General features: G+C 36.7%; 3 protein-coding genes across 12 annotated transcripts in view; 1 reads left to right on the forward strand and 2 right to left on the reverse strand.

Moving 5' to 3' along the window:
- The window catches only part of TATDN1 (TatD DNase domain containing 1), a 35242-nt gene extending 24911 nt beyond the window's left edge, over window positions 1-10331 (forward strand). For 6 of the 10 annotated variants that reach the window (XM_081069941.1, XM_081069940.1, XM_081069945.1 and 3 more), the window contains 4 exons: window positions 206-282; window positions 5794-5864; window positions 6826-6952; window positions 10149-10326. In XM_081069941.1, coding sequence (XP_080926067.1) covers window positions 206-282; window positions 5794-5864; window positions 6826-6952; window positions 10149-10251 — 378 coding nt within the window. In that variant the 3' untranslated portion in view covers window positions 10252-10326. Of the gene's footprint in view, window positions 1-205; window positions 283-5793; window positions 5865-6825; window positions 7088-8800; window positions 8890-10148 lie in introns of those variants that run through there. The other 4 variants (XR_013994702.1, XR_013994703.1, XM_081069942.1 and 1 more) reach the window with 4 other exon arrangements.
- A 492-nt stretch (window positions 10332-10823) lies between these two features.
- The window catches only part of RNF139 (ring finger protein 139), an 11182-nt gene continuing 3831 nt past the window's right edge, over window positions 10824-18174 (reverse strand). The window contains exon 2 of the mRNA XM_081069936.1: window positions 10824-12977. Coding sequence (XP_080926062.1) covers window positions 11161-12977 — 1817 coding nt within the window. The 3' untranslated portion in view covers window positions 10824-11160. The remainder of the gene's footprint in view (window positions 12978-18174) is intronic.
- TRMT12 (tRNA methyltransferase 12 homolog) overlaps window positions 12890-18174 on the reverse strand; it is a 16433-nt gene continuing 11148 nt past the window's right edge. Inside the window, exon 2 of the mRNA XM_081069937.1 lies at window positions 12890-12977. The gene's annotated coding sequence lies outside the window, so the exon portion shown is untranslated. The remainder of the gene's footprint in view (window positions 12978-18174) is intronic.

The raw sequence follows: 18174 nt of genomic DNA on the forward strand, positions 1-18174 counted from the left end.
CTTCTCTCCTCGTGTCACTGGAGATGACGACAGGTTATAATTGTGAAAATTGATTTGAAAATAAAAATTGTAGGGGCTACCACATTTGAAACCTTGTGCTCCAGAAACCCTAATGCGTCCATTTTTGCTTAGAAAATCTTATTAATGTTATTTAGAATTTTAAGGAAAGGGTTATTATAATAAAACTGTCCCTGTACGTCCTTAGGTGCATTCATTTGATGGCACCAAGGAGGCCGCAGCCGCTTTGATTGACTTGGATCTCTATATAGGATTTAATGGTTGGTAGGTTCTTGTTTTTTGTTTTTGTGCTTTTAGTTTTTATATTAAGCAGATTCCTTAAATTGGTTTACAGTGAATTGCAATTTAAATTTATTTTTATTAAAGTTTGTATTTTGCATTGATCTTGGCCTGAGAATTTCAGTAATTATTTAAGAAATTAAATTATTACAAGTTAAAGCTGGAATGTTAAAAACTACTACCCTTTGCTCTAATAATGGAAAACAGTTTGTGGTGAGCTCAGCAGCCAGCTTTCTTTAGCAGTGCAGTTTATTTTCAGGTTATTTTATCCCTTTGAAACATACATATTCACAGTATTGTATACAAGTGACGTCTGACCATGGGGGAAACGTCATACTGTGACATAGTCATCTTACATATCTCCGTAGGTCAGGTAACTGAGGATTAGAGAAGCTAAGAAGCAGATTTAAAGTAACTCGATGTGTGAGATCCTGTGTTCTATGGCTCCTCACTCTGACCTTTCTGACCATTCACACTAAAACCACATACACCCAATACAGGTTCATTTTCTTCCAAATTTGGTGAGCCTCCGTCAATGTGTTTCGACAGGATGTCAACATACCTCTTTAAATAAATTACAAAATAGTATGAGATTGCTTTCCCTCTTTAGTGTTTCATTTCCTTAAATTACCACTTTTCTCATATTGTTTTTTAAATTAAAATCTTAGGAAAAGAGAATCATGAAATTATCTGTTTGCTGTGGAGTTCAGACTTATTTAAATGTCCTCGATGTGTCTTCCATAGTTTAGCTAATTAATTTATAAATGACTATGCAGAGGAATACATGCACATGGATTAAAAAGTCTGGGAGTACTAAAAGGCTTATGAACAAACACAGTCTCCCCAGCATGCTCTCTACCCCGAAGTCAGCTTTCCCAGAGGCAGCCACAGTGCAATTTGTCACCATATTTGCACATAATACGCATTGCTACTCTTAAATTCATTCCCTTTATTCTCATGAAGGCATACAAGCATTTAAGTTCACATGTCCCATACTGTTCCCCAACCTGCATTATCCTCCAGAGTTCTCTCGGTGTAGTTATTTCAGAATTTTTGGTTATATGTATATTTGGTGTTTTCATTATTGTGTCTGCATACGCTGAACTGTGTGGTGTACCACTGTTTTGATTCTCCTGGAGTAATTCTCCTCATACTTTTATTTACTTGGCTTGCTTCAAAACTTTTAAGCCTTCTCGTACTTTCCAATAGCTCTGTAAAGTGCCTTTCTCTATTTTTCCACATAAGGAAATCTGCCTAGATTATCTGATAGTTCCATTCATTCCAGACCCTTCCATCTTTCTGCTTCAGATTGAGCTAGTGTCTTTTCTGTGATAGAATTCCTATGTATAGATCCCATGTATTCTGTTTTGTTTTGTTTTGATGGAACATGTTTGAAAATGGTTTTATTCTACTCTTCCCTCTTAAAAGTTTGCCTAGATAAGTTAGTGCATTAAAAAAAACAAAAACGAAAAAAAACCTTTCACTTGATAGTTTTTCTGGGAGTAAAATTCTAGATTAAAAATCATTTTCACTGAGAACGTTCCATTTCTAGGTTCCAATGTTGGTAAATCAGTTGCTGTTCTGATGCCCAGTCCTTTCCCTGTGACAGTTTTTTTTTCCTGTAGATTTTGGTTCTTTATCTCTGGTATTGTCACACTTCATAAAGATGTTTTATTTTATTTTTATTTGTCGTTTGTTATGTGCTCTCTACTAGCCCCTTCCAGCTAGAGGCCCATCTTTGTCAGTCCTGGGAAATTTTCTCAATTTTTTTTTTTGTTGCTCTTTGGACCTCCTAGATTGATACTCTGATCTTATTTTTTTATTCTATGATTTCTATCTCTGTTTCCTTGCCTATTTTCAAAAAAGTGCTTTATTTTTTCAACCTGTTTTATGATACCTCAGCCTCTGAAAGCTCTCCCCTTTATTTCTACCATAAGCTTGTTTGACAGGTGTAGCATCTTCTCATCTTTCTAAAGATAGAATTATAGTTTTTAAAAGTTATTTTCTCTTTGCCGAAAAATGCTTTTATTTCCTCTGAGCTCCTTTTTCCTTTGTTTTGTTCTATATTATGATGAAAGCTTTCTTCAAATGTCAGGTGAGTCTTCCCTGTATATTTAAGAAGTTAAAAAGAGAAAAAAACAAGCTGTTTGGGAGCTCAGTGGTGAGATAGCCCATCAGCTGGCAGGCCAGTCAGGTGGCCAACTGACATTTCACCAGGGGTTCCTAAATGTCAGCTTGTGGAGACATTCTTCTGGGTTGGTTCAGTTTCTCCAGATTCCTCTGATCTCTGCTGGGAAAGTGGGGGTGGGGTTCATCAAAGTACCTGTGTTCCGAAGCAGGGTGGGGTTGGAGAGGATCTCACAGCTCGGTCAGCAGTCGGCCTCCACGTGCAGTCCCATGCCTCCTCTGTGCTGCTTGTTCCCCAGACTGTACACTTCCTGCCTCCTCCCTCTCCTGCCCTCCCCCTCTTCTTCCTTCCCCTGGGTGGGGCCAAAGTAACCATCTCTGCACCAATTCAGCAGAAGGTCATCTGGGAGTCCCATCTTGTCCCAACTTTTCAAACAATCCCCCATTCAGTTCACTGCCTTTCCTGGCCTTTCTAGATACTAGTTCTTGCAGTTAGAATTTTCTTGGGTGAATTGGTTTGCTTTTGTATCTCTCTCTGCGGGCACATAGCACTTGAGTCACTTAGCACGTAAACACACTTTGTTTATTTATCATTTGTCCATCCGCTTTCTGCTGTATGTTTTGATTAGGGGTTAGAAATGTCTCCTACTTTCATCAAAATGCTGTGGTTTTTTTTCCTTTTTATTTTGGGGTGATTTTCAAGAGAAGGGTAGAAGGCCTTTATTCCATCCACTTGAACCATAAGTCTGTCTTACAAAGAGGAAAAACTGAGGGTTGCTAGATGGAGGGGTGGGGATAAGGGGGAAGGTGAGGGGGTTAGAAAACAGTTGGTAACCACAAGATAGCCACAGGGTTTTGAAAATTAATTTGGGGAACGTAATCAATAATGTTGTAAAGATTTTGTAGGGTATTCGATGGACACGTGTCCCATTTGGGAGACCACCTCAGGGATGAGGTAGATGCCTGATCACTGCACTGTACACCTGAAGCTGAAGAATAATGAATGCCAACTATAATTTTATATATATATGTATATACTTACAAGAAGCAGAGTACAGCATTAGGAATAGAGACAATGGAAATATGGCTCTGTGTGATGTCAGAGGGGTAGTGGATAGGGGATGGGGGGTCCACACAGTGTGAGGGATATAAATGATAAACGTCTAAGTATTACTTTGTCTTGTGCACCTGAAACTAATTTAAAAAAATAAGTCTGTCTTAGATATTCTAAATTATCTTGAGTTTATAAAGACTTTTCTTCCTACATTAACCTAGAATGAATGGGTTAGTCATTTATCTAATCAAAGTCAATATTTCTATTCTTATTTTGAAATTCAATTTATTGTAGTCTTAATCTGAGTCTCCATAGTATGGTAATTCAATCTATTTTATACTATTGATGATAGTCTTTGTTTTCTAAGGATTAAATTATAACTTCCCCCCCAAAGAAAATGTGCAAATTTTACATTTAACTGCAGAATTAAACAGTTGTTCTTCCTTAAGTGAGAAACTTTATTAAATAAAGATAATGGCTTTAAAAATGTTTCCTCTTGTATATATTTCTGTATTTAGATCAGTTTTTAGAAACATGGAATATATGTAGGAAAAGACTAAAACAATCAGACAATATTTCATGAGATCAAAAATATGCAAATAATTTGGTAATATGGTGAAAAGTTTTAAATTTAGTATCCAAACTGGTGGCAGAAAGATTAATTTTCTTTCTACACTTCTAAGTTCTGCCTGGGCTGTATAATCAAATTAACATGAGACATTAACAGGAGAAAATGTTCAGATTTACTACATACGTGTACATGGGGGTTCCATAAGAGTATGAGCCCGAGGACACGAGGCAGTTAAGGCTTACGTGCCGTCTTTAAGAAGTGGGGAGGGTTTGTGGTTTGGAACGACAAAGGGCAGAAGGCAGTTCCCATGGAGCTGGAAAGCAAATGTCTGTGTGTGTGTGTGTGTGCTGGGCCATCTCTAACAGTGGGCACAGACAAGACTGATGAGGGGGGCCTGGCTGCCCCCTCCCTGTCCACTCAGTTCAGAGCGTAGTTACCTAGGATAATAGCTCTCTTCCTGGAGGTGGTCCTCGATCTCAATTCTCTTAGGCACTTAGAGGAACGACCAAACGGTTTTCCTCTTTTAAAAAAAGAACCAGCTTAAAATAATCAGTATCCCAAAGAGGCTTATTTTGAGGTGGCAAACTCTGCATGCATCCTCTCAATACTGAGCATATCAACATATTTTAGAAACTATTCATGTTGACCCAAGTATTAAGATGGATGAAAATACGAATTTTTCTCCTTCTACAGAACACTTAATTAAAAGGCTAGTACTTTTGACATACTAGACACACATTTCACTCCTACCCCTCCTAAAATTCTAATACTATAGATATTCAGAAAGAAAAACCTATAAAAGCAAAGAAAAAAGGTGCTTTGCTAATGGAGAAATGTTCTGTAGACTTCTGGAAGATAGTTTTAACTGAAAGAGAAAGCTTAGACTACCACTCTAAGTTAGGCACATTACTCAGAAACAAATGAATTCTCTCTTAAAGCTAAGCTCTACAGGGAAAATTGTCTTGTGCAGTTCTCCGCTGTCTTCCCCCCCCACCCCCCACAGAGGCAGGATCTGGTTGGATAGATCTTAATCTGGATTCTGTAAAGTGGTGGCGGAGAAAATTCTAAGGTGTCCTAAATTTAGTTATAGCAGGCCTGAGAGTGGAAGACAGGACAGGAGGGATTAATCAGTAACACCTACAGGGCCAGCTGACAAGACAGCTCACCTTCCTGAATGTCTGTTGGAATTTTGGATTAGCTTCCAGGTGACTGTTTTCACGATTATCTAAGTAAGAGACTACAGCCAGGCGCCATCCGAGCCCCAGGAGCCTCTTCTGCGTCAACTTTCCAGTCAGTTGCCCACAGCCAGTCCACAGGAGTAGACACGTGTTCCTTGCAGGCCGTTTCACCCTCTCCCACCCCTTTACCTATAGACAATGTAAATTCTTTCAAAACGACTTACATCTTTCTGCCCCACCACCACACCCCTTCTTGAGGTGTGAAACGCCCAATTCCAAGCAGGTGCTGCTGGTTTAGATTTCATGCCCCAGGGGCTGGTCTTTTTCTTGCTAGCAATGACCTAATAAATCCTTTCTTTTAAAAAGACTTTCAGCCCTTGGAAGTTAAAATTTCTGTTTATTAGGGATGTGCAAATACAGTGGTATACTGCCATTATGGCCAAAGTTTGTTTTGCGATTTTGCATTAGTTTTGTGATGTTTTAGACACCTTTATATTATGAAAAAATGTTATCCTTCATTAAATGCACCTTTTAATTATATATGTACATATGAATCTTTCTTTAAGCTCACTGAAAACTGAGGCTAATTTGGAAGTTTTGAAATCAATACCTAGTGAAAAATTAATGATTGAGACTGGTAAGTTTTTTAGAACTTTAATTTTCATATTAAACCATCCCAAATAAGAGCTAGAGAAAAGTGAACAAATATTTTAAAATAGCATATTCAACCTCAACAATTATACTTTGCAGAAAACTTTGGGGATCATCAATTGATGAAAAAAATATTGATGCAGTTTTTTCAATTTTAGAAGTTTGACAAAGGGGATGTAACTAAGAAAGTTGTAGTTTTGAATATTTCATTGAATAAACAGGGAGTCTTAACTAAGCATTACCTCAGGGTTTCAAAAACTATTCAGATTTTTTTTTAAGCCATTACAGTGTCTTCTTTGTAATGGCTTAATTCTACAATACATTTTAAATAAGTGCAGAAATTTAAATCCAATTGGTTTAGTACAAAAATTTTCAAAATCTTTTGCCTCTTAAAGTTAAAAGCTATAATTTTTATCCTGTGGAACTCAATGGTCTCCTTATACACGTGGACATTTTTAGTAAAGACGGAACCATTCTGAAGAAAACAGGTTTATTTCCTCATGGAGTAGTGAAAAGTAAATGAGCTCATTAAAAGTACAATGCTTGTGAAACGTGTAAGCTATCAGAATTCTTAATTAAGGAAATAGGTTAGTGAATAACCCCAGAATTGGAAGCCACTGTTTCACACTCAGTAGAGGCAATATAGAAGTTTCACCCAAATGTGTTCATGACATAATTTCTTTTAGCTTTAGGTCTTTTTTTAAAAGCATGCCATATACCAACGTTAGTAGAAAAAATAAAAAGTGAGTCTTGTAAAGCATTTAAGAATTTATACAGTTCAAGATTTTATCTTGGGCTTTTTCTTAGAAATTTCCTGTTGCTTTTTGCCATGTGTGAAGCTGAAACATGCCTTATATTTTAGAGATTATATATTAGTTTGATAACGTTCATTAAAAAGTACTTTAGCAAGTTAAACCTCCTAAGAGATTTCTGTTTGCTAACTCTAGATGCACCTTGGTGTGGAGTCAAAAATACACATGCTAGTTCAAAATTCATAAAAACTTCATTTCCTACCAAAAAGAAGTGGGAAAATGGGCACTGTCTGAAAGACAGAAATGAACCCTGCCACATAATGTAAGTATTTTTTCTCTGTCTTCAGAAACATTAAAATCAACGACCAGGTGCCACTTACAAAAGGAACTCAAGGGACAGAATTAAAGTTGGGTGAAGTTCAGATCAAACTCCACGTTTTAATGCAGTGGTTTGGAGGAATTTGCATCTAAATTGTTCTGTTTCAAGCCCCTCCTTTCATCTCCTCTCTACCCAGTGGTTTTATTTGCAGCGGTGAGAACATTTGTCAGTTTGTAGGAGAGAGGGAGAAGATCTTAAAGCTATCCATAGTAGACCTGGTTTAAGTTCTGTTCTCCTACAGCTTCCCTGCTGATGGTTATAAAAACACTTAGCAGGAAACTTTTTCCATGGTATCTGCATTTTAAATGATTGACAACCTGAGTAAACCAAAGAAGTAACCCATTTCTGGAAGCCTCTGAACAAAAGGACAAGTTATAGACAGGACTTATTTTTTCCAAAAAGGGGCAGAACTTACAGAATTTCATTTCCTAAAAAGCAATTCAGAATCATTTTCCCACTATATTGTATAGTTCATGTGAAAAGAGGGCTGTCTTACCATCTGTCAAGGAGTTGGAGAGCATAATTTACAGGAAAAAAATTTTAATGGGGGCATCATCTAATTTCTTTTGTTTACACAAGCACATAAATTGAAATCTAGACTTTTACCAATCTAGTACGGTTTACCAGGTCAGGCAATTGGACATATTTATAACACATTCATAAAAATTAATATTGGATTGTTACTTTTACATTGTAATAATTCCTTCCATATGCACCATTTTTTTAAGTTGTTTTTAACAGGTAAGAAGAGGATTAGGTAACCCAGATCTAAATTCAGCAGGCAGAAAAGTGAGTTATTCTATAAAAACATATTAGAAAGATTCTTTTTCTTTATTAATATCCTGGTGTTGGCAGACTTTTAGACCCAATCTTTAAAACCCATAGGGTGAGGCATATATATATATATATATATATATATATATATGTATATATATATATATATATATATATATATATATATATGTAAATTCTGCTTAGTAAGGAATCACTTGTAATTTTTATGAAATGTAGATACTTGCACATTGAGTCAGGAGACAATATTTCTGAGTAACTCTGGAAATCTAAGAGGACACTAGAAATAAGAAACTGGTATTTTTCCAGCAGCCAGCCTTGAAGTAGGTGCCAACAGTATATCCAGGTTAGTTCTCTATACGCCTTAATGCGCCTTAATGGTAAGTATAACTGTTGACTTTAGCTACATTTGCAAGGCAAAATTTTAAGGTGTTTATAAATGCAGACAATTAAGAACTAAAAGGCTTGATAACAAACTGCAATCATTAATACCAGTTCTGAGTAGGCAGAGCTTGGGAAAATCAACATTTGCAAACTGAAAATTTTAAACCACATTTCAAAAATACACAGCCTCTAGTCTACTGATTAGCAAGTTATAAAATTCCTACTTACAAAGTCATTCTTATCAAATTCTATTAAGTTTTGTTTTAATTCATTGGACAGAGAACTTTCCTTTAGAGTCTAAATTCCTTCAAACACATTTTGGAGCCCTTGCCATGTCCGGTGACTGAGGCTCCACGGAAGGGTGGAGCCAGACCCTGCCCTCACGCATCCACATGAGTAGGTACACGTGCCTGGCACTTTGGGTAAGGCATGCATCGAGTCCCACGAGGCGCCCTGCCCTCTGGACCACACAAGCAGATAAAAAGCACAGTAATCCCAGGTGACAGTGCCCGGTACCGAGGTATGAGTATGTGACTGGGGCCACAGGACACAGCAGCTGTCTGCCTTGAGAGGAAGAGAACTAAGGTGATATTTCGGCTGTTTACTAACGGGGAGTTACGCCAGACCGAGACCAACACCTTGAGCAAAGGCCACCTGCTCCAGGGGAACAGTGAGTTCAGTGAGGCAGAAAGTAGGATGTGCGGGTAAGTGATAAGTCGGGGAAGGCAGAGTGACAGGCCAGACTGAGGGCTCTTGTACTGGAGCCTTCGTAGTTCAGATTTTATCAGGACACAGGATTTTAAGCAGGCAAGTGACCTTTCTTTCTTTTTTTAAAGCTATAACTGGTGTCAGTGTGGAGAAAGGACTGGAAGGGGGATGGGTGGCAGGAGTCACATTGATTTCACAGTACACGCGTGTTCGTTCCAATTCCAAGTAGTTAACAGAGGAAAATTCTGTAGTTTACTAAGAAAAGTGGATCGTACTAAGAAAAGTGGATTGTTAGTGTCAATTTAAATGTTAGCAGGTTTGCTTTTAGTATATTTTGACTGTCAGATAACAAAAACTTAGTAGTCAGTTCATTTAGTATACAGATTAAGCAAGGCTTTTGTGTTAACTTTTACGGAGTAAAAATTTAGTTAATCTTTAATCTTTGTCCCTAATTCTTTTATTTATGTTTGAGAAACTGATGAAGGGAACATAAAACATAAGACGAGGACTATTTAAATGTTTGATTTTGACTTTAAAACTTTCTATTTCACGTATAAAATATTCTACCTATATATAATATTGCTATAAAACACTACTGATAATTATCATTATTCTAGACGAGAAACTGAAAGATTGACACCTGGACTGTATTCGCTCTTGCAGGGAAAAAAGTACAGGAAGAGATACAATGGCCCCACCTCACCCCCAGTACATATTGTTCCAAGTAAATGTCTTTCTTCGGTGTCGTTGCGTTAGTGACCATGCCGCAATTTCTCGCTGTCCTTTCGGTTCTCTAAGCAGTGGCTTTCAGACTTGGCTATCTCCACAATATGACCAACATTGGGATGCAGTACTGCACGTACATATAAAAATAAACAAAAATGGAAACAGTACTTCCCTAAGTGCAATGCGCTTTTCCTTTTCTAACTTTGATTTAAAAGCTCTTCACGACCCATTGATGAATATGTGATGATGACCCCGTTTAAAAGGACTCTTCATTTCTACTGGGTTAATTGCCTAATTGTGATTTTGTGATAGATTTGAACCTGGTTCTTGGCTCTAATTATATGCAGGACTACCCCCAGAAATCTGTTTTACATATCTTAGCAGTTAAAACTTTTGTGTTGGTAGTGCTGAAAACTTTAATACCTGTTGAAGCTTATTAAAGGTGCTAGTACAGTATCTTTATGTGGAAAAAGGTAAATATCTTTGAAACAAATTGGAAATTTAACCATCTGCCTTTGTTTTGTTTTAGTCAAATTCTGGAGATAATGTCAGCAGTAAGAGATGAGGATCCACTGGAATTAGCCAATACATTATATAACAACACCATTAAAATATTTTTTCCTGGCATGTAATTGGTATATCTTCCATCACGTATGTAATATTTCATGGTAAAACTTACTGAAAGTTTCAATAAAGGCATTCTCTGGAAGTTGTCTAAGAGGTATTATATATAACTATACACCATCCCTCTCATTTTTATCCATAAAGACAGATCAGGATTTTAATGTCACTTCATAGCTTAGCTTAGAACAAAAACCTCTGAGTATTTCATTTTGTAATCTCTTCAAAAGTCCAAAAGGACAATTTTATGTCAATGCTACAAGCATAGAATGGCTAACATACTGATTTTTACATCAAAATTAAACAGCATGTGTTCTGGTTTTTACCAAGGTTTAGTTGATAAAAGCCTATTTCTCAACTCTCAGTCTCTGAATCAGGACTTTCAAACTCAGCTCATCTGTAACACTACTCTCAAATTTCAGAAAGTGTCTCAATCACTTCTGAAAGCCTACTTTTTCCTTAGTTTATAAAATCCATATAGCCTTTATCCTCTGGTCCAAATTATTTCCTTGACTTTTGTGGTTTCCTCTGGTTTGCATTGTCATTCTCCCACCCATTTTAAAGAAACACTAGGGTCCAGAGTCAGATGCATTATATACTTTCATTGAGGAATCTTTGGCACAGTTGACGCACCGTATAATCATTACATCTATTAAAAAGCTATTTGTTCAAATTTTGTCATAAAAACATGATAACATTTTATTCTATGTACAATAATGTACACAAATTTAAATAGGTCACCAAAGAGACCAGAAGTAATGAAAGAGGTATATTTACAGTAGCACATCACAGTAAACGGAAAACCATTCACAGATTCAACATTGATACTGTTTTTGTGCTTGGTTACACTGAAGTGAAGCATATTACTCCATTTTGGATGAACTGAATTTTAAATACTTCAATGATTAGAAACTGGTATTTCAGTCAGTGTCATCATTAATAAATTCTTCAGCTGCTGTGCCTGTGTGCTGAAGCACTCCGTTTCTTTCTCTTTGAACGTCGTCATCACAATCTGTACTGTCACCTTCATTCAATTCCCTGTCAGATTCAGCAGCAGCCTCTCTTACAGCTTCCTCTGGATTTTCATTGGGTGCAAGAAATCCATTGTTGTTAGACATATTTGAATTATCCTTGATATCATCTTCGATGTATACCTTTTGATGGCACATGGGACAAGTATCTTGAATGTACAGCCATTTCCGAAGACAAAGTGCATGGAAATAATGATTACACGGTGTGATGCGAGCAGATGTTGTAAACTCATGATAGCAGATTGCACAGACATCATCTATTTCTTGTAAGCGGCTCCCTTTTATTTCAGGAAGTGAATTAATTTTCTTAACAGCAGTCCTACGATTCATGAACGTCTTCCAGCCATTTTTTGCTTGTAAATAGATGTTAAAATATGCATGTAGACACATCATACAAGCCCGAATTTTACTGCCTGACTCAAACATCATAGTATAAGCCCCATTTCCAAACATTACCACTCCAAATATAAATTCAATAATATTGCCTGTTGAACGGACATAGTAGACGTAATCATCAAGCTTTTCCCAGAGGACGTTATAGTAACCATCAATCATGAATAGTGTATAAACAGTGAGGGAAACAATTACTTTTAAGCAGAGTTCCACACAAAAGGCTGTAACGGCAAACAACCATGTGTTTAGTGCATAGTGATGCCAAAGAACATAACTGAGTAACACAGGAAGAATAAACAGGCAGGCGGAGACAAAGAGCACAGGGAAATGTCTACGAAAAGATGACACATGAGAGGCACTGAGAGACATTAATACAGGGTCTGTCATTCCGTGGATGAAATGCAGGACTGCAGTTAATAAAAGGCACATGTTTCTACTTAAGCGAATAAGTCTCTCCTCCGGTCTCAGCCCACTTAAACCAGTCTGAAGAGCCAAAATGAAAAATAAAACAGGTGCTACAAAGCCAAGGCGCCTGTCGTCTTCTTCAGTTGATCCAATAAAGGCCAATATTCCAAGGCCCAAATAATGGGCGACAGAGGAAATGACAGCACTCATGCCCAGCACAGTTAGTGTAGAATCACATCCACTAATTATAAGATTGCAAATGAGGTCCCAGAAATCATCCCACGAAATAAAGAAGGAATCCGTTTCATTTGCCATCCTTAAAATGTACATCAACACTGTAGCCTGAGCTGTGATCCTTGTGAGCCAGAAGACTCTCAGTATATCTGGGAAGCGAATCCTCTTCCATGTGTCCTCCAGTAATAACTGTAGTCCATAAATCCGATACATGTGCCTCACTAAAAGATAAACATAGCGTGTGGAATAATAACACCACTTCAATTTCACTGCCAAGACCAGCACTGTGTTTAATGTGAGAATCAAGGAAGAAGTAAAAACTAAAGTCTCTCGGACGTGTAGCGGCAGCTCTGTGATTAAGCCTATTACAGGAATCAAGAGATCCAAAATGATAAGTTGTGAATAGATGGAATGAATTTGGAGTAATGTAATGTATCCAATCCCGAATGTCAGCTGTAGAACAATGAGTGCCATCCATAGCGAGGGCCCCTTCCGAGGAAGCAGCTCAATTCCAAACGCTGATGTGTTGTAGGCACCGTAGAAGTCAATGTGCAAAGCAGCATAATAATTGACCAACACTGAAGTTGCAGCTAGTAAAATGGCTGAGCTGTACATGTAAAACTTGAAAAGTGAGCGTTGTGACAATATCAGAACAATACTGGATACAAATATACCTGAAAAAACAAAAAAGGAAAGGTCATTTGAATGAAACATTTTTAAGACATGTTTTTCCACTAATAGTTACATTCTTCCTTTAATTAGGAAATACAAACATTTTCAAAATTCAGAACACTAACCCTCAACACAATTTAGGCTAGTGGCAAAAAAAACAGGTTTCGTAAAGTCAGAGTTCAACAGGACAGACCAAATTATTTTTTAAAACCTTATCCCTTATTTTCTAATTTCCTAAGTAATTCTAGTAGTAAGTACTATACCTCCAGGCACCAAATGACTAACTCATCTTCAAGATGAGTTTGCAATGATACATTTTAACAAGTTTTAAAATCTTTAAAGAACATGTCCTTTATAATTTCAAAATCATTAAAAGTATTTAAAATAATTCTGGGGGTAGCCGGTTGGCTCAGTTGGTTAGAATGTGGTGCTGGTAGCACCAAGGTTGCTGGTTCGATCCTCGCATGGGCCACTGTGAGCTGTGCCCTCCAAAAAAAAAAACAAAACTATTACAAAAACATTAGAATTAAAAATAACCAAAATGGAAAACATCTGTTCCTATTAAATCTCATAATTCTTTTCCTTAAAACTGTTAAGAAATCGAATTTACGTTTTATACTTAACACCTAATTCTTCCTTTTCCTCAAGCTGTGAGCTCCTGCTGACTCCTATTTTTCCTGCTCCTCAAACTTGGGCATTCTCCCTTGGCTCCAAGTTGTTTTTTTTTCTTCTTCTCTTTTTCTCTATATACTTCCTTGCAAATTTCAGGAATGTCCTCCAAGTTCCCTTTTTCCTATACATTATTGAATCTTTTTCTCCAATAGTCAACCCTTTTTATTCTTCAAATTACAAAAGTAACATTCAGAAAACCAAAACATCTTAAAAATGGTAATAAATCCTCCCCCTCCCCACTCCATATATAACCAGCGTACAGTCTGCTGTGTACCCAGCACCCTCTGTTTTGTACTCTGACACATTTTTAAGTGAGATTACAATAAACACTATCCAAGGTTTCAACTATGGAAACATCCAAATATTCACCTAGTTCCACTTCAACGTTACAATAGCAACACTTAACATTTCTAAATCCTAACTCCCTCAAATGCCTTTTCCTTGCGATTTCCAGTTTTACTTAAAGGTACCATTATTATTCTCTTAATGGTACCTTCTAGCCCCACCTTCCAATTTGACAATTAGTTGCCAAATTCTACTAACACCTATTATCTCCCTTTTCTCAGTGATAACCAACCTATTCCTTTGTGTCTCTAAAAACTCGTGTCCAAATCCATCTACGAACAAGCCCTCACCAAACTGCCTTTCATTTCTCATTCAAGGATCCAATTTGCTTTAGTGATACTTCTCTCAAGGCACACACCAAAGCTCCAGATTTCTTTTCCAAACACACCCCTTCTCTGCCATAACTGCAGCTGCGTTCATTCTTCTCTGCTCTGGATGATGGCCCCAACTTGCCAAATCCCTGACTGTTCACATCCTAGTGTCACAGGACCCACCTGTCTGACAGTAACTGTCCCTTAGGCATACACACCCACAGAACTTGGTGAAACAGGCGCCTCATGCTTATATGCTACCCGATACTGGAGTTTGTAGTCACCTGAGTGGGTATCATCTCCTCTGTCACAGAACGTGTCCTTGATAGCAAGCAAGGATCCTACCTTGTACATCAATGGGTTCCCAAAATGTTTTGTAGAAAAAAATATAGTTAGTATTCACTGGAGAATTCAATGTTTCTGTTGAATTCTGGATTATGTTTTTAAAATCAAGCACAAAACACAGCCCACTTGGAAACTGAAACTTAAGAAGCAAAGCGATGCTGACAAACCAGAGCTTGGAATACAGAAAAAGTGACCAACTCCAAATTACACGTCCATTTATCTGCCTTATTTCAGCACGTAATCAAGAAAGCCATTGCATATGACAGTGGAGGCATTTTATAATCCACTGCATGTAAAAGTAAGGCCTAGTTCCTCTAAATGATGACTGCCCATGAATTAAAATTTATCCTGTGCCAATGTGTCAAGTCATTCTGTAAAAAGGAGAAAAGAACAATCACCTAGAAGATACATAAACCCCTACGTAAGCCACCTGACTGATTCCCAGAGCAAGTGGGTCACTACTCATCTCCCTAAGAGCTGACAACTAGGCATAGGTCCTTTCAATACAAAACGGACTTTTTCTGAGCAGGATTAGAAACTTCCAGGAAAGGAAATTAACTCAGCCACTATATGCCATATGTAATCTTACTTTCTCTACTCTGAAAAACAAAAGTCAGTTATTTTTCCGAAGACAAAATATAATCTCATAACGAGTCAACAAAAAACCAAAATAACTTCCATTTGATTTTATACCACTTAAAAGGGAGAAAGTCAAGCAGGGACTGTAAATTATTTTTGTCAACTTGCTATTCACAAAGTGGTAAATTAATCTTTACTTGTGAATATTCATGAACTTTGCTGTAACTTATAACCAGTCCTTTTTCTTCTGATAGCTTTTTCCCTGAAGCTTATTTTTACATACAAAGGAAGGAACAAAAGATTTGGGTTTTAGAATATGTTTGGAGAAAAAGTGCCATTTTGTTTTATGCAAATGAACCAAAAGAAAAAAGGGAAAGCGATGGTAGACAAATAATGTAGTGAGGCTACACTCAGAAAGATCAGATGTGTCCTAACAAGTAACCACCATACTACTCTCTTGATTAAAATTATACCCCTAAGATGTAACCATGACCAAACATTTCAAGAATAGTATAAAACTGCTTAATTCCTACCCAAAGTTTGCATGTACATGAGGGTCTTAAATTTTTCTTTTATACTCACGTTCCTATGTATGGAATACAGAAGAATCAGCTCTCATTTCACAGAAAAACAGTCAACTTTCCAAGTACAAGTCTCTCAACATTCTCTCTTGTGGACTTTAGGGAGTGTTGTCAATAATATCAACATTTTGTTGCATTTTCACAACTTCAGACATAAAAGTCTTGGTATTTACTCTGTAGGACTAAGAAAATTAAGCCCAGGGATAGTTTCTCATTAGCATTTCAGAATGACCTCCATAAGTAATCAAAGCTTACATAAATGCTGCTTTATAAAGAAAAATCACCTTGGGACATTGAAAAATAGAATTAACTGAAATCACAACTCCGGTATCCAATTCTCCAGCAATTAGTTTCACTACAATTCTCAAGGTAAGAAAAGAGGCAGGTATCAAAATCAATTCAGGAGCTTTATATGAACTCAATTCATGAAAGTGCCCAGGACCTTTACAATTCGTATTACCAAAAACAAGCAAAAACATAAACACACACACAAAAAAACACCACAAGTTATACAACAAAGTGTTTTTAACTCTTTTATGGGGAAAGTCCATTCATACTCTTAACCTTTTCTGGAAACTTAACTAAAAATTAGAAGGAAATAAGACAAGATTTACAACTCTCCAATTACCTTAAATATCCTTCAAAAGCTGTGGAAAACATTTCAGTGCTGGACAGAATGAAGACTGAGCCCAGGAATGTATGTCATAACGACCTTCTCTCAAGGGAGGCCCTAACCAAGGAAATGCCAGGCAAAGAAAACAAAGTATCTTGAAATGTTAATTCGTAGGTGTACTTGATAAACCATAGCATAAATAAAATTTTTCTATCAAACTCTCAATTTAGGTTAAAAGGAGGGTATTTTAAGTTTTTCCACAAAATTAAATTTTGCTTTTAAACTAACATTTTAAACAAGTATGTTTTTATTAAAAAGAACTATGTGAACATGATATAAAAAGTCATTGTGTAATACCGTATAGGTATTAAATAAATAAACCTAGGTTTTGCATCAACAAACAAACATTCATAAACACACTCTGTTGCTTTTTACTCAAAGGGGATCCTACTTACTATTAAGGGATTTTCTTCTTTTCTACCTACTAAAAAATTTACATTTCTGATTACTTGTCAAAGAGGGCATCTCCCGATTTATTGACCATTCATGTTTCTTTCTCTGAATTGCCAATTTATTTTTTGTCCATTTATCTATGAAGTTGTTTTTCCTTAATGAATCAGACATTTAAAAAATATTATAACTACAAATTCTTTGTCAGTTATCTGGAATGCAAACATCTTCGACATGTGTGTGGCTGGTCTTTTCACTTTTTTATGTGCCTTTTAACAGGTTTTTAATTTTAATATCACTGTTCAGTGATATTAATATCAATATTTTATATACTTGCTTTTATGTATTTTTAAAGAATTTTTCCTTACTCTAAGGTTAGGAAAAATACATGTTCTTAATTTTCTTCTAAAAATGTTAAAGTTTTGCTTTTCACATTTGGGTAGTAATCCCTCTTAGAACTGTTTATATATTGAAGTGAGGTAACGATCCAGTATAATTCTTTCCATATGGATAACTAAATGACCACTAATTGAACAGGTGATATCTACCTCAGTGTATTTCAATTCTACCTCTGAAACACTGAGTTTCTATATATACATGGGTGGTCTATTTCTGGGTTTTCTGTTCTGTGCTTTTGGTATATTTGTCTGCCTCAGTGGTTTTCAACCAGGATCTTATACCTCTCTGCCCAAGGAGTTATCTGGCAGTATCTAGAGACATTTTTTGGCAGTCTCAACCAAAGGAAGGGGGAGCTACTGGTATCTAATGGGTAGAAGACAGAGATGCTGCTAAAAATCCTACAGTTCACAGAACAGCCACACCCCTGCAACAAAGAATTATCCTTTTCAAAATGCTAGCAGTGTCCCTGCTCAGAATCTCCAGTCTATCCCAATGCAGTCATAATTACTGCCGCTTCACTCTGTTTTTTCAAGTCATAGGTTTTCTGAGTTTTCTACAGCACCAAAAATAACTATCTCATTCTTTTCAACAACTTTATTGTATGGCTAAACCCAATACACTGAACAGATTCCCTTTTAATAGACATTTAGATTAACAATTTGTTGTTTGTTATTACCAACAATGAATATCCTTGCCCATAGTCTTTGTACACGTGCACCTATAGTTCAGGTCAAATTCTTAGAACTGGAATTGTGAGTCAAAAGAAATAGGATGAATTTCAGTTGATAGCACCATATGGTTTTTTACATGGAAGTAACAGCCTACCAGAACTGTGTAACTTTTACCTATTTCAACATAGCTTTGCCAAACGAGTTTCAATTCAAACTTTGAACTCTTCACTAAC

This window comes from Rhinolophus hipposideros (genome assembly GCF_964194185.1).
Source record: "Rhinolophus hipposideros genome assembly, chromosome: 13".
Lineage (NCBI taxonomy): Eukaryota > Metazoa > Chordata > Mammalia > Chiroptera > Rhinolophidae > Rhinolophus > Rhinolophus hipposideros.